A 14,544-nucleotide genomic window follows, 5' to 3' on the forward strand; every position below is an offset into this window, starting at 1 on the left:
ACGGGAATCTTAAATGACATAATAACTAAACTTAACGAAAATGAATAAAAATGAGAAAAACGGATATTCTAATTGCTTAAATGAAAATCTACTAAAAAGGAAAGACAATATTGAACTAAAGCTTGAAATAAAAACGGTGTGAATCTATAGGAAAGAAGGCGTTGGGGTTCAGGGAAGTTTTCTCAGGGGTACGAACGATTCAAAACATTGCTGGAGAGTAAATTTGATAAGATCTTAGCTTAAACTTTTCGAACTGGAGTCACAGACGTATGAATACGCCACTGTCGTGATCATAGAAAACTATCTCTCTCAACCCTGACCAGTAGGTTTCCACTCTGGCCCTGGAAGAGAAGAGATGCATTATGTTTAAGACCCGTCAGCATTCACAAATCGCCCATAGGTAGGTTTCCACTCCTATGTTTGTTTTGCTCTCCCAAACTAGATCTGACACCGGATGAACACTTTCGTGTCACCAAGCATATGGATCAGATTGTAGTTCATGACGCTACTCTCATGCAGTAAAAACGAATTCAGAAGAAAAAGTTCTAAGATTCGGCTCAAAAGCTCATGGAATCCTCATCGAACATATAAATCCCCATCGAAAATCCCTTAATCCCAACAATAAAACTACTCAGACATAATGAATGAAATCAAAAACATAGTATTAAGAAGTAGAATATAAACCAAAATTGAAAGAACAAAGAACAAGGGTCCAAGAGAACAAATCTCTCTCTCCCTAAAACCTAAAACAAAAACAATAAAAGTATGAAGTAAATAATTCGGTTCTCTCTTGATTTTTCATCGATTAGGGTTCCTAAAACATGTATTTATAGTGCTCTGGATGTCACTTAGGGTTTTTCCAAATGAGGAAATCATTGTGGGCTTCAGAAATGGGCTTTTGGGCTCGGAGTTGGCTTGCCGCGGTCGGGATGGCTGTGACCGCGGGGAATGGACGGTTTGCCGCGGTCGGGATGCTTCTGACCGCGGGAAATGGCCTGTTGGCCGCTGGTGGAAATGTTCGCCGGCTGGTTTACGGGACATCTTGCTCTTCGCGTATCTTTTGATTGAATCGTTGGATTGTCAAGCTGTAAAGTGCGCTGGAAAGCTGATACTTCCATCTTTAAGATCTCCAAATTTGAGCTGGATCAGACGGTGAGAAGGCCTTCAATCAGGGGTGAATTTCTGACGGTTTGACTCTGAGCTGAAATCTGGTTTTCTATCCATTTTGTTAAGCTTTTCCCTAAGTTACCTGAAAAGAGTCTTGGAACTACAAATACTAGAAAAACATAATAAAAGTACTTAAAAGCAATTAAAAACATAGAAAAGGTATTTCAAAACGATCCATAAAAATGGTCAAAATACGGTGTTATCAGTCATCTCTAAGATCATGGCTAATAGATTAAAAGGGATCTTACCGGATCTTATAGCTTTGAATCAATTTGCTTTTGTTAAAGATCGTCTACTAATTGAGAACCTTCTCTTAGCAACTGAATTAGTTAAGGATTACCACAAGGATTCTATCTCCACTTGCTGCGCAATCAAGATTGACATTTCTAAAGCATTTGATTCGTTTCAATGGCCTTTCCTTCTATATACGCTAAAGGCAATGCAATTTTTGGAGATGTTCATTCACTGGATTTCTCTTTGTATCACTACGGCATCCTTCTCGGTGCAGGTTAGTGGAGAACTGGTGGGGTTTTTTAGAAGCAGGAAAGGCTTGCGTCAAGGCTTCTCTTTGTCTCCGTATCTGTTCGTTCTTTGTATGAACGTCTTATCCAAGCTTTTGGACAGGGCGGCTGGTGCAAACAGGTTTGGTTATCACCCAAAGTGCAAAAACATTGGTTTAACGCACTTGAGTTTTGCAGACGATATAATGGTCCTCTCTGATGGTAAATTGCGATCTGTGGAGGGTATCGTAGAAGTTTTCGACAAATTTGCTAAGATCTCGGGTCTCGCTATCAGTATAGAAAAGTCAACGATTTTTCTAGCGGGTGTCAATCCGCAAGTACGAGAGGAGCTATCTAACCGATTTCATTTTGATACTGGTCAGCTTCCAGTTCGATATCTGGGACATCTCCTAGTCACTAAACGATTGTTTTCCTTTGTTGGAAAAGATCTGAACCCGTATGGAAGCATGGACAGCTCGATCACTCTTGCTGGCAGGTCGTCTGCAGCTGATTAGCTCAGTCATCCACAGTATCACAAAATTCTAGTTAGGAGCGTTACGACTCCCTAAAGCTTGCTTACACAAAATTGATAAACTTTTCTCTGCATTCCTCTGGTCTGGTCCTGTGTTAAATCCTTGGAAAGCAAAAGTTGTTTGAGAAGATGTCTGTAAGCCTAAGGAAGAAGGAGGACTTGGCTTACGACCTCTTTCTGAAGTAAACACGGTTAGCTGCCTTAAGCTGTATGGTGCATTGTATCTTCTCACCCCTCTCTATGGGTTAAGTGGATACAAACATACCTGATTCGTCGTAGTACTCTATGGTCGATAGAAGATAAACAAAGTCAGGATCATGGATGTGGAAGAAAATCCTCAAATTCAGAAGTTTGGCACAACAATTCCATCACGTTGATATTAAAGATGGCCAAAACTCAAGATTCTGGTATGATGTTTGGTCCGATATGGGGAGGCTTATTGACTTAACGGGATCGCGAGGTACTATTGATCTGGGTGTCCCAATTAATGCCACAGTCACCTCAGCATTCCAGAGACGGAGTCGTCGGCGTTGGAATGGTATTCTAACAGATACTGTTCAAGTTATAGAAGCTAAACAAGCTCAGCTTCAGCCATCGACGTCGGATATCCCTTTTTGGAAAGACAAAGCAGGAAAGTTTAAAACCGGTTTCTCATCCAAAAATACATGGCTGCTCCTTCGTCATTCATCTCCTCGTCAAGAATGGCACAAAGGTGTTTGGTTCAAGCACTGTACCCCAAAGTACTATGTATGCACATGGTTAGCTTCGCTCAACCGTCTCTCAACAGGGAACCGAATGATGCAATGGAATCCAGGGATCAATCCCTCTTGCAGTCTCTGCAACTCGTCGCTGGAGACTCGTGACCACTTGTTTTTTGAGTGTAACTACACAAGGGAAGTCTCGTCTAAACTGGCTACTACTCTCTTCCAGAGTCGTTTCTAAACGAACTGGAACACCCTCATTGGAATCGCCTTGGAATCAGCTATGGAAAGGATTCATCTCTTCCTGTTCCGCTATGCTCTTCAATGCTCAATCCACAGCAACGCCACAGTGACTCATCAGCTCCAGCAACAACTTTGATCATTCGACAAGCAAATCTGATGCCATATCCAATCGATTCAGGATCTAGAAGATAGAAGATTAAAAGAAGCTCTTCAAATCTGGTTCAGCACAAGAAGCTGAATAATTGTTGTTGATTTATAGCTTTCAATTCTCTACCTTTCCATTTGACTATAAATGCAACTTGGTTGTAAAAACATCTTTTATTTGGGTTTTGAATATAATTTTACGTTCGATTCAATAAAAAAAGAAGCTTAGAAATCGCCAAAGAGAGCTCAGAAGAAGACAATGATGAAAGAAAATTTGTCATTCACTATATTAATAATATGTACAATTAATTTTTAAGCTTACAAGACAAGTGTGTGACAACATAATAAACCAGTTTCTATAACCAAACGCTAACTGGTTCAACCAAGGAATCTGATAAAGAAGAGTGACGATGATGTTCCAGTCATTGGTATAATCTGTTCTTAAGAGTTGTTGTGTGAGACTAGCCAAATCTCAGTTGAGTAGCTGCAGGTGAAAACATATGACCATGAGATTCTTCAGGATGTCCACAAAGAATACAATCACATCTTTTCCCGAGTTCTAATTCTTCATTAGATCTCCTATAAATTTGGCATTGTTAACCATGTGAAGAACGAGAATTTCAGTATTGTGTTGGGGAACCAAACACCTTTATACCATTTTTAGTGGGGTGAACAGTAAAAAATTGATTCTAAATTTCTTTCATCTCATTTATCCTAACAAAATTGTCCATTATCTGACCCACACAAAGACACAGAGACAAAATAAACAGTTTGGAGTCCTTTGGATGGACCATTTCATAATAATATCAAGATTTTGGTTTTTTATTTTTTATATTCTCTTTTTTTTTCCCTTAAAGAAACACCAGAGAGAAGAAGCTTTACAGATTCGAGGATCCAAGTCGAAATTCTTGCAACGTTACCTCTTAATTGATCAATCTCCGTTCTCTGTTTCATGCATTTGATTCCTTTTCTGGGTCTGTAATTGGAGCTAAACGCAGACAAGACAACGAAAGGCTCGGAGGCTTCGTCTTCTTTGATTACCGATGAGAGAACTGTTGAGGCCCAGAAGAAGCAGCGAACAACGGCTTGGACGGTTTCTCCGAATCACAGAATCACGTTTAACGAGACGTGGAAATTAGTCGACGATTTGGAGATTTTTGTGAAGAGATTGAAATTGAAACAAGAGAAAGATGGGAAATTGAAATCAGATAGTAACAACAATAATTGTAACAATGTTGATGTGTTTTACGACGCCAGGTGGTCGAGAGAGTTAGGTCCATCGGCGGAAATCTCCCAGAATAGAATCTACTGGGAAGAATCTTGTCTTGATTACACTATGTTTGTCAAGGAGTTGGGAGTTTTGAGAAGCAAAGCAGATGGAACTTGATCGAGAGAAGAACCTTTCAATGGATATTAACCATTGGTAAGGTTTTATATGAGCACCAATTGTTCAGAGAGGCTCTCGTTAGCTTCAAGAGAGCTTGCGAGTTGCAGCCAACTGATGTGAGACCTCATTTCAAAGCTGGAAACTGTCTTCAAGTTTTGGGGAAATGCAAAGAATCAAAAGATGAGTTTTTGCTGGCCTTGGAAACCCCTGAGTCCGGCGGGAATCAATGGGCTTATTTGCCGGTGAAGGTATGGTTTTGAGTGTTTGTGAGTATTATAGAGAAGCTGCGATTCTATGTCCTACGCATTATAGAGCCTTGAAGTTTTTAGGTAGTGCTCTGTTTGGTGTAGGAGAGTATAGAGCAGCGGTTCAGGCCTTAGTGGAAGCTATATACTTGAAACCGGATTACGCGGATGCTCATTGTGATTTAGCTTCTTCTTTGCATTCGATGGGTGAAGACGAGAGAGCTATCGAGGTTTTCCAGAGAGCGTTAAACTTGAAACGTGGCCATGTTGATGCTTTGTATCATCTTGGTGGGCTGTACATGGATTTAGGTAGGTTTCAGCGAGCGTCGGAGATGTACACTAGGGTTTTAGTGTTATGGCCTAACCATTAGCGTACTCAGCTCAACAAAGCGGTTTCTTTGTTAGGTGCTGGGAAAACAGAAGAAGCTAAGCGTGCGGTTAAGGAAGCGTTGAAACTGACAAACCGGGTTGAGTTGCACGATGCGATATCTCATCTGAAACAATGGAAATGGAAATGGTAATGGAGTAAAGACGACTTTGAAAACAGATTTAGCCACAGCTCTTCAAATTAGGACCTTTCGGAGAGTTACAAGGCTCGGTAAATACGACGTTGAGGCTGTGAGAAAGGAGATGAGAGTCAACGATGTTCCTGTATCATATTCTGGGAGCGGCATGCCGACAAAATCAATTCGGAAACCCAATTTGGAGGAGATTCTCCGGCGTCTGCTTACCTCTGTGAAATCCAAAACTTTTCAAGTAATCAAGGCGATTAACGAGAAGATCCTCTCAGTACTCGATGACTCGGGGTCTGGAAGAGTCTATATGGGCCATTATGCAGTGCACATTCAGACAAACGCAAAAGAGTTGCTTTCGATGCGCTTCTATGGAGACCTATAAACGAAGGAAGCTCTCAGATTACAAAAATGGATGCAGACAAATACATCAAACTGCTGAGAGCTATTTATGTTCCATCACACGGAATAAGTGAAATGTTAGAAGTTCACGGGGAAGAAGAAGATGATTCCTCGATGACGGTAACATTTAATCAGTTTTTAGCCATGTTTGACGATCCTGATTGGGGATTTGGTATTATGTCTACGGTTCTTAAACTCGAGACATAATACCAGAAAAAAAACTTGAGACAAATGATAGGAACCGACATGGAAACCATGTCTGCTCAGTTTGTCGATATCCTATCATTGGATCCCGGTTTAAGGAAGCGAAAGCCCGGTTTAGTTTGTATAGCCAGTGCTACAGTGCAGGGAATGTTCCTCCTTCGTTTAAACAGGATGAACACAAGTTCCGAGAATATGGGAGTGAAGCTGAGCCATGAAAGCTAAGTGTGTTTGTTTCTCGATGCAGTCTCATAAAAAACCTATTGCCGCTTGAAAGAAACAAAGTGACTAACTCAGCAAGTTTTTCCTAGAATCTTTGCTTCAAATCTGCAAATTGTAACCTTTTCTTATAAATTGTGTGCATAGTTTCAGTGATATGTATGTTGTTGAGACTTGAGAATGCGCAGTTTTATAGCTCCGGTTTAGGTTGCTTGCATCCTCGTCAAAATACTTTATTTGTATGATTGTATCCCCAAGAGGTTACAACATATCTCTGATGAAATCAAGGGTAAGTGTCCCCTTAACGATGAGAAATGAACCGCGAAATATCGTAATCCCTTGCTCAACCTCTAATGGTAGCTTCCTCCCGCCTCGAACCGCTTTCAACAAGATCAAAGCCAGAGTTCTGCCATCAAAAGCCCATCTGCAAAGTTTAGATTCAGCAATGCGGCAAATTGGAAAAGCCCATCCGCGTTTGATCTCGCCACTTCCACCCCTACCGTAATGATCGCGATTGGACCAGCGACCTTACTAGCGGTTTACGACAATGGTAACTCTGGAAATGGAATCAGAACCGGATTCGGTTAGTTCAGTGCCGTCAAAAGCTAAGATTACATCTCCTGAAAGAACCCCAACACGAGGTGATACAGCGAAACCTCAACTGATACCAACGAAACCAAATAGGAATCCAATGTTCATCAAACAAAGAATTTCAAAGTTCAACTTGTAAGAATTTGAATAAGAGAAAGATCCTTCACAGAGGTCAAACCAAAACAAATTAGGGCATGTTCGTTTGCTCATCCAGATAAAGCAGTCAAATGTTCGTTTAATTGCATTAATCGATTCATCTTATTGGATCATCTAAATTAGAGTATTTGAATGACTTATAAATTTATGAAGAAATTTTAAATTCATCCAACTGATTATATTTGAAGTATTTGGATGAACATGATTCAGTCCAAAAGTTTAAGGCTTTGTTCGTTCGCTCATTTGTCATTTGTATCTAGATGATCCATTTAAATGATTCATTTGGATAAATCATCTAGATAAGTCATCTGAATAAAACATTTTTATATTTTAAATGAGCAATAACAAATGAGCAATGACAAATGAGCAATGAACCTTTGTTTGTTTGGCCATTTTAATCTAAAGATATATATCTTTATCTTCATGTTTTAATAACAAAATTATTAAAATATATATTTAATCTAATTATAAGTTTCTAAATCTAATCGAATATTAAATATATATTAAATTTACATTTTTACATTTTTGGTAAAAAAAAATTTTTGTTTTGTATAAAAAACATAATATTTATTTATGACAGAAAACAGAATTTTACGTTTTTGTGAGAAAACAAAATTTTTCGTTTTTGACGAAAAACGAGATTTTACGTTTTTGACGAAAAACAAAATTTTACGTTTTTGGCGGAAAAAACAAAATTTTACATTTTTGACAAAAAAACAAGATTTTATGTTTTAACGGAAAAACAAGATTTTACGTTTTTAACAGAAAAACAAAATTTTACATTTTTAATGGGAAAACGAGATTTTACATTTTTTATGGGGGAAATGAGATTTAATTTTTTTTACAGAAAAACAAAATTTTACGTTTTTGACAAAAAAATAAAATTTTACAAAAAAACGAAATTTTTTATTTAAAGAGAAAAAATGAAATTTATGTTATTACAAGAAAAAATAATTTTAAGTTTTTGACGGAAATTTAGCAGAAAAATATAATTTTAAGTTTTTGGCAGAAATCCGACGGATAAATGAAATTTAAAGATTTTACGAAAAAATGAGATTTTATATTTTATTATGAAAAATATAAATTTCTATTTTTGGCGATAGAGAAGATAACAAACTTCAACAATATGCCATGAATAATTTCTCTAAAAATGTAAACGATGTGTTTTATTCACAAATCCCCTGAGCTGACTTGCATATCCAGCCCTCCACTTGTCGATAATCCTGACGTTTATTAATCTATATATCACGAGAACACGCACACACCCAAATAAAAAGAAATTATAAAAAGCGGGAATTTCTTAGAATATATTGTCCCACATCGACAACTTCTGTGAAAGAGGAATCTGAGATCTCATTATAAAATGAGTTAAAATCACATGTGCTTTCCAACAGTAACGTCCACTAGGTCTCTGTCAATTTTATTTGACAAGATCCTACGAGTTAATTTTAAACGGTTCAATCAACTGTCAGTCGGTTTAATCATTAAGTTGGTCGATTGGTTCACAATTAATCGACCAGTTAGACACAAGTGGGTCTCAATAGTAAAATCCCAATTGGTATATGTCAAATTTATTTGATCAGATCACACTAGTAAAACTTTAAACGGTTCAACCGATAATTAGTCGGTTTAATCCTGAAGTTGGGCGATTGGTTCAATTATTAGGCCAGTTAGACGCCTGATCATCCCTACGAAGTTGGGTCGGGTTAATTGGGACAAATCGTGTTGCGATTGAAGCAGAGTTTTGGTTTTCGAGGATCCTCTCCTGTTTTTGGTACTCAACCTGAGTTTTGAAGTTTCTCGTCTTGCGTTTGAGTGTGTTTCTCTAACTCAATTGTTCAGATTCCATTGTCTCACTTAGTCAAGGTTTTCACACATCTTCATTCTCTCTCTCTCTGTTACAGTCATTTTTTTGTTTCTTTCTCTTTCAGATTATCATACTCTTTCTCTTTTATGTTTACTTTTTTTTTTTTTCAGATCTCTTTTTCATGTTTCCGATGGATTGGACGATTGGAAAAAGAATCAAAACAAGGAACAAAGAGCGTCTTCATGTGGTGAAGAAGCGGAAGAAGACTGAGGACGAAACCACTTCTCGCCGAAGGCGGAGAAGACCAATTGACGCTGACTCCGACATCGAGGATATCACAGAAGCTTACCATGCTGCTGCTCAAGTAAATTCCTCTGGTGTAAGAACTGGTTCTGAACAGAACACTGAGACTTTGTTTAGAGATTTAGATCAATCAGTTCCGGGATCATGTGGTTTAACCATCAAAGAAAAGTCCTCTGATGAGATTTTGGGTTTGGATGTGAGCAAATCAGTTCCGACTCTCTCTTTAGAAACTATCAAGGAGAAGTTATCTGATGGGACTTTTGAGTTAGATTTGGGCAAACCAATTCCGGTGTCCTCTGGGTTAGGTATGAAAGAGAATTCATCTGATGAGAATGTAGATTTTGATGTGGGCAATTCAGTTCCGACATCCTCTGCGCAAACTATCAAAGAGAAGTTGTCTGATGGAATCTTGGATTTGATTGTGGAAAAACCAGTTTCCGTCTCCTCTGGGTTAGCTATGAAAGAGAAGTCATCTGATGAGAATGTAGATTTTGATGTGGGCAATTCAGTTCCGACATTCTCTGCGCAAACTATCAAGGAGAAGTTGTCTGATGAAACCTTGGATTTGATTGTGGAAAAACCAGTTCCGGTCTCCTCTGGGTTAGCTATAAAAGAGAAGTCATCTGATGAGAATGTAGATTTCGATGTAGGCAATTCAGTTCCGACATCCTCTACGCAAACTATCAAGAAGAATATGTCTGATAGGACTTTTGAGTTGGATTGGGGCAAACTAGTTCCAGTCTCCTCTGGGTTAGCTATGCAAGAGAAGTCATCTGATGAAAATGTAGATTTGGATGTAGGCAATTCAGTTTTGCCATCCTCTGTGCAAACTATCAAGGAGAATTTGTCTGATGGGATTGTGGATTTGGTTGTGGACAAACCAGTTCTTAGCTCCTCTAGTTTAAGTATCAAGGAGAAGTTATCTGATGGGATTTTGGATTTGGATGTTGACAAACCAGTTCCGATCTCTTCTAGGTTTAGCCATGGTTCAGAACAGAACACATGTGTGAAGGAGAAGTGTTCTTCAAGTTTGGAAATGAAAAAACCATTTCCTAATGAAATAGAGATCATTTCAGATTCTGAGTCTGAAACCAAAGCGAGGAAGCTTTTTGAGGAAGGAAGCAGAGTCTTAGACTCCACCAGTGAAGACAAAGATGGCGAAAGTGAGAGCGAGGAAGAGGAAGAAAGAAGTGAAGATAGTGAATACAATAACACCAAAGATGAGATAATGGTGGAATCTTTGTCTTCATCGTCATCATCATCTTCATCTTTCTCCTCTAGTGATGATGAATCCAACATAAAGGAGGTAGTTGGAGACACAGATGATGATAATTTGAGAAGGGGTTGTACACCAGTCAAGAAAGTGTCTAAAGTTGGAAGGAAGCCTTTGGGAAGGTATAAAAAGACTGGTTCTTGCTCAACCAAGCCTAGAAAACATAACACTAATATTCAGAAACCAAACCACCGAGACGAAGAAGAGAAATTTCAAACCAATCTTAGAAAAGAGGAAAAGAAGATTCAGAAGTTAGACCTTCGAGAAAAAAAAGAACGACAAGAAAGAGTAACAAAGCAGTGTAACAATCCAATGTTCATTTGTACTCACTGTGGCAAAGAGAACACAGAAATTCTTGATTCACACAGCTCTTTCACCAGACGACATGCTACAACAAAAGCTGAAGACGATGATTTATCAAAGTATGAAGATTCTGTTGCTATCAACTTTGCGAATACACTTGAGAGGCCATCCGCATCCATACCAGATATTGTGAATTCAGAGAAAGCAAAAGAGGTCGGAGCACCTGAAAAGCCATCAAGACCTGAAATACAGAGTTTACTGACACAAAAAGATTTACAAACCAACAACATCGTGGGGTCGAGTATGCCAACAGTTGCAGAAGGATTAAATACGTTTACTTTTCCTAATGAACCAATTGATAATGAGTCTGCTTCTTATATCAGCTCTGGAGATGAATCTGGATATGAATCTGAGCCTTCACTAAAAGACAAAGAGGTCAAGTCTAATAACAACTCGGGGTGGAGAATGATGGATGGAAGCCATAAAGAAGTTGATCTTTTCAGGCTTCTTGTAAACTCTGTTTGGGATAAAGATCGATTAGGTGAAGAAGAGGAAGAAGGAGAAGACAAACTGGTTTCTTCACCTGAAGACCAATCTGAAGAACAAGATCAAAGAAAATATGATAAAGATGGACTTCTGATCATTAGGCCACCACCATTGATAATGAGATTTGGTGTAGAGGAACCTCAATCACCATCTGAGATTTCTGAGTCGGATAAAGAGGAAGCTAGGTTGTGGGAAGATATGGCGTTTTACAGCAAAACAAACAACATTGGCATCCAGCCTCATTCAGAGGTGATTTTTTTATTTTCTTTCAAAACAAGTTTTGTCATCTCTTGTTGTTTAGAGAATGGTAAATCTAACTTGAAATCTTTGCAGATTGAGAAAGAAATATCAACTGATGAAACACCAGCAGCATGTTGTAAAAAAGGAAATCACGAATTGTGTCTAGATCTTGAGATCGGTTTAAAGTGTATGCATTGTGGCTTTGTGGAGAGAGAGATCCGAAGCATTGATGCATCTGAATGGGTAAGGATTTCAATTTTTTCTAAAATGATTAAAATTTTAGCTAAAATATTTGATGGTAACTATAGTGTATCTTTTCTCTTGTAGGGAGAAAAGAACACAAGTGGAAGGAGAAAGGTTGATAGATCTGAAGAGGATGGAACTAGCAGCTTCATTGGGACACTTGACTTTGAAGCTCCTAGCAAGAACAACTCAAATGATGGATGTGTTTCTACTGAAGGAACTGTTTGGGATAAGATTCCAGGGATCAAATCTCAAATGTATCCTCACCAGCAAGAGGGTTTTGAGTTTATCTGGAGGAACTTAGCTGGTACTATTGTGTTGAACGAGCTCAAAAAATTTGAGAACAGCGATGAAACCGGAGGATGCATCATGTCACATGCTCCCGGGACAGGGAAAACTCGTCTGACCATTATTTTCCTTCAAGCTTACTTGGAATGCTTCCCTAATTGCAAACCAGTGATCATTGCTCCTGCAAGCTTGCTTCTCACATGGGCAGAGGAGTTTAAGAAATGGAACATAAGCATTCCCTTTCATAATCTTAGCAGTTTGGATTTCACTGGCAAAGAGAACCCGGCGGCGTTGAGACTTATGATGCAAAAGAATTCGAGTGCGAGAAGCAATAATGAGATAAGGATGGTGAAGATATACTCTTGGATAAAATCGAAGAGCATACTTGGGATTAGCTACAACCTCTATGAGAAACTTGCAGGAGTTAAAGACGAGGACAAAAAGACTAAGACAATGAGACTAGACAAAGAATTAGAGGATATCAGAGAAATACTTATGGGGATGCCTGGAATGCTGGTTCTTGACGAGGCACACACGCCTCGGAACCAGAGAAGTTGTATATGGAAAACACTATCCAAAGTGGAAACACAGAAACGTATTTTGCTTTCTGGAACACCTTTCCAGAATAACTTCCAAGAGTTGTGCAATGTTTTGGGACTTGCAAGGCCTAAGTATCTGGAGAGGCTCACATCCACACTCAAGAAGAGTGGGATGACTGTAACGAAAAGAGGAAAAAGAGCTTTGGGAAACGAAATCAACAACCGAGGGATCGAAGAACTTAAGACTGTTATGCTTCCATTTGTGCATGTTCATAAAGGAAGCATTCTTCAGAAAAGCCTCCCTGGTTTGAGAGAATGTGTTGTGGTGTTAAACCCACCTGAGCTGCAGAAAAGAGTCTTAGAATCCATAGAAGTCACCCATAACCAGAAAACAAAAAATGTGTTTGAAACCGAACACAAGCTATCTCTAGTCTCAGTCCATCCTTCTCTTGTCTCTTGCTGCAAACTGACTGGGAAAGAACGTTTGACCATTGACGAGGCTTTGCTTGCACAACTAAAGAAGGTAAGATTTGATCCAAACCAAAGTGTGAAAACAAGATTCCTCATGGAGTTCATCAAGTTGTGCGAAGTGATAAATGAGAAAGTGCTGGTCTTCAGCCAATACATTGACCCTTTAAAGCTGATAATGAAACATCTGGTCTCTCGGTTCAAATGGATTGAAGGGGAGGAAGTGTTGTACATGCACGGAAAACTCGAGCAAAAACAAAGACAAACATTGATCAACGAATTCAATGATCCCAAATCCAAGGCCAAAGTGTTGTTAGCTTCAACAAAAGCATGTTCTGAAGGGATCAATCTGGTAGGAGCATCAAGGGTGATTCTTCTGGATGTTGTATGGAATCCGGCAGTCGAAAGACAAGCTATAAGCCGTGCTTACAGGATCGGGCAGAAGCGGATTGTTTATACGTATCACTTGGTTGCAAAAGGAACTCCTGAAGGACCAAAGTACTGTAAGCAAGCACAAAAGGATAGAATCTCAGAGCTGGTTTTTGCATGTTCTTCGAGACATGACAAGGGCAAAGAAAAGATTGTTGAAGCTGTGACAGAGGACAAAGTGTTGGACACTATGGTGCAGAATCTGAAGCTTGGGGATATGTTTGACAACCTTATTGTCCAACCAAAGGAAGCAGATTTAGTTGACGGTTTCAGCATACTTATGCCTTGATGAGGCATCCCCAAACACTTTGGCTTCATCTCTTCCTATCATATCATATGCTATTTCATCTTTAAGACTTATTATTTTGCTTTTGTGGAATGCTTTTTGTGTATCTTTATCCTCAAAAAAAAAACTTTGCTTTTATTTCAATTTTACATTGTCTGCTATGAACTTTGACTTTTGTAGCAAAATGTTGTGTTGCAAAGTGTTTATTAGAAGCGATGGAATCAACTATGAAGGTAAAAAGATGGACCTCTGAGTATAAACCAAAGTTGAATCATGTAACATTTGAATATTAGCTATCTATGTCAGAGATAAGAGATTCTTGACACAGTACTGCTGTCTGACATATAAATGATAACCCAAAATTTTCAGACTAAGCACGTTTTTATTCATTTTGTCTTTAGTCTTTGCTTCAAGTTTCTAAGCTGCTTCAACTTAGAGATTATGCAAAGGATTGCCTAAAACGTAAAAAAAATAATAAAAAAAAACTTTGCTCAATAAGTAAAAATGATATATTCTATAAGAACCTCGTTCAAATTGCAAAAGAAACAAAAATTGAATCTTACCTTGTGGAAAAAAAACAGATTTTGAGCTTGCAGACAGTACGACCAAATCTTTGGTAAAGAGAAGTAATATTGAAACAAAATTAGAAAGCAAAACATGAGAGAATGCATGACTAATTTTTACTGCAAACTAAATCTTTTGGGCTTCACTGTTTCCAATCCTTCCTTCAATCTGAGAAAACCAATGACGAAGACAATATTAACTAGTAACACTAAAACAACATCCCAATATAACAATTCATTTATTTTGTCAAATCCA

At 38.4% G+C, this 14,544-nt stretch overlaps 2 protein-coding genes and 1 pseudogene across 2 annotated transcripts; all 3 read left to right on the forward strand.

Annotated features, from left to right (window-relative positions):
* Positions 1-2,625: 2,625 nt before the first annotated feature.
* On the forward strand, positions 2,626-3,141 carry LOC112087743. The gene has a single exon (XM_024157613.1). It carries the CDS (start codon positions 2,626-2,628, stop codon positions 3,139-3,141), a length of 516 nt encoding a protein of 171 aa, XP_024013381.1.
* Positions 3,142-4,269: 1,128 nt separating this feature from the next.
* Positions 4,270-6,448, forward strand: LOC112087763 (annotated as a pseudogene).
* A 1,966-nt stretch (positions 6,449-8,414) lies between these two features.
* Positions 8,415-13,905, forward strand: LOC18021272 (SNF2 domain-containing protein CLASSY 3). The gene is made up of 4 exons (XM_024157715.1): positions 8,415-8,866; positions 8,978-11,481; positions 11,566-11,715; positions 11,800-13,905. The coding sequence occupies exons 2-4, from the start codon at positions 8,989-8,991 to the stop codon at positions 13,726-13,728; spliced, it is 4,572 nt and encodes a 1,523-aa protein (XP_024013483.1). The 5' UTR covers positions 8,415-8,866; positions 8,978-8,988; the 3' UTR covers positions 13,729-13,905.
* The last annotated feature ends 639 nt before the right edge of the window (positions 13,906-14,544 follow it).

The sequence above is a fragment of the Eutrema salsugineum genome, unplaced genomic scaffold (genome assembly GCF_000478725.1).
Source record: "Eutrema salsugineum unplaced genomic scaffold, Eutsalg1_0 scaffold_16, whole genome shotgun sequence".
Taxonomy (NCBI): Eukaryota; Viridiplantae; Streptophyta; class Magnoliopsida; order Brassicales; family Brassicaceae; genus Eutrema; species Eutrema salsugineum.

What these genes read in the sequence shown, in the direction of transcription:
- LOC18021272 (XM_024157715.1), top strand. Translation starts at nt 8,989, where the DNA reads ATGTTTCCGATGGATTGGACGATTGGAAAAAGAATCAAAACAAGGAAC. An exon ending in GCATCCAGCCTCATTCAGAG is followed by an intron (nt 11,482 to 11,565) that starts GTGATTTTTTTA and finishes AAATCTTTGCAG; the next exon opens with ATTGAGAAAGAAATATCAAC. An exon ending in GCATTGATGCATCTGAATGG is followed by an intron (nt 11,716 to 11,799) that starts GTAAGGATTTCA and finishes TTTCTCTTGTAG; the next exon opens with GGAGAAAAGAACACAAGTGG.
- LOC112087743 (XM_024157613.1), top strand. Translation starts at nt 2,626, where the DNA reads ATGGGGAGGCTTATTGACTTAACGGGATCGCGAGGTACTATTGATCTG.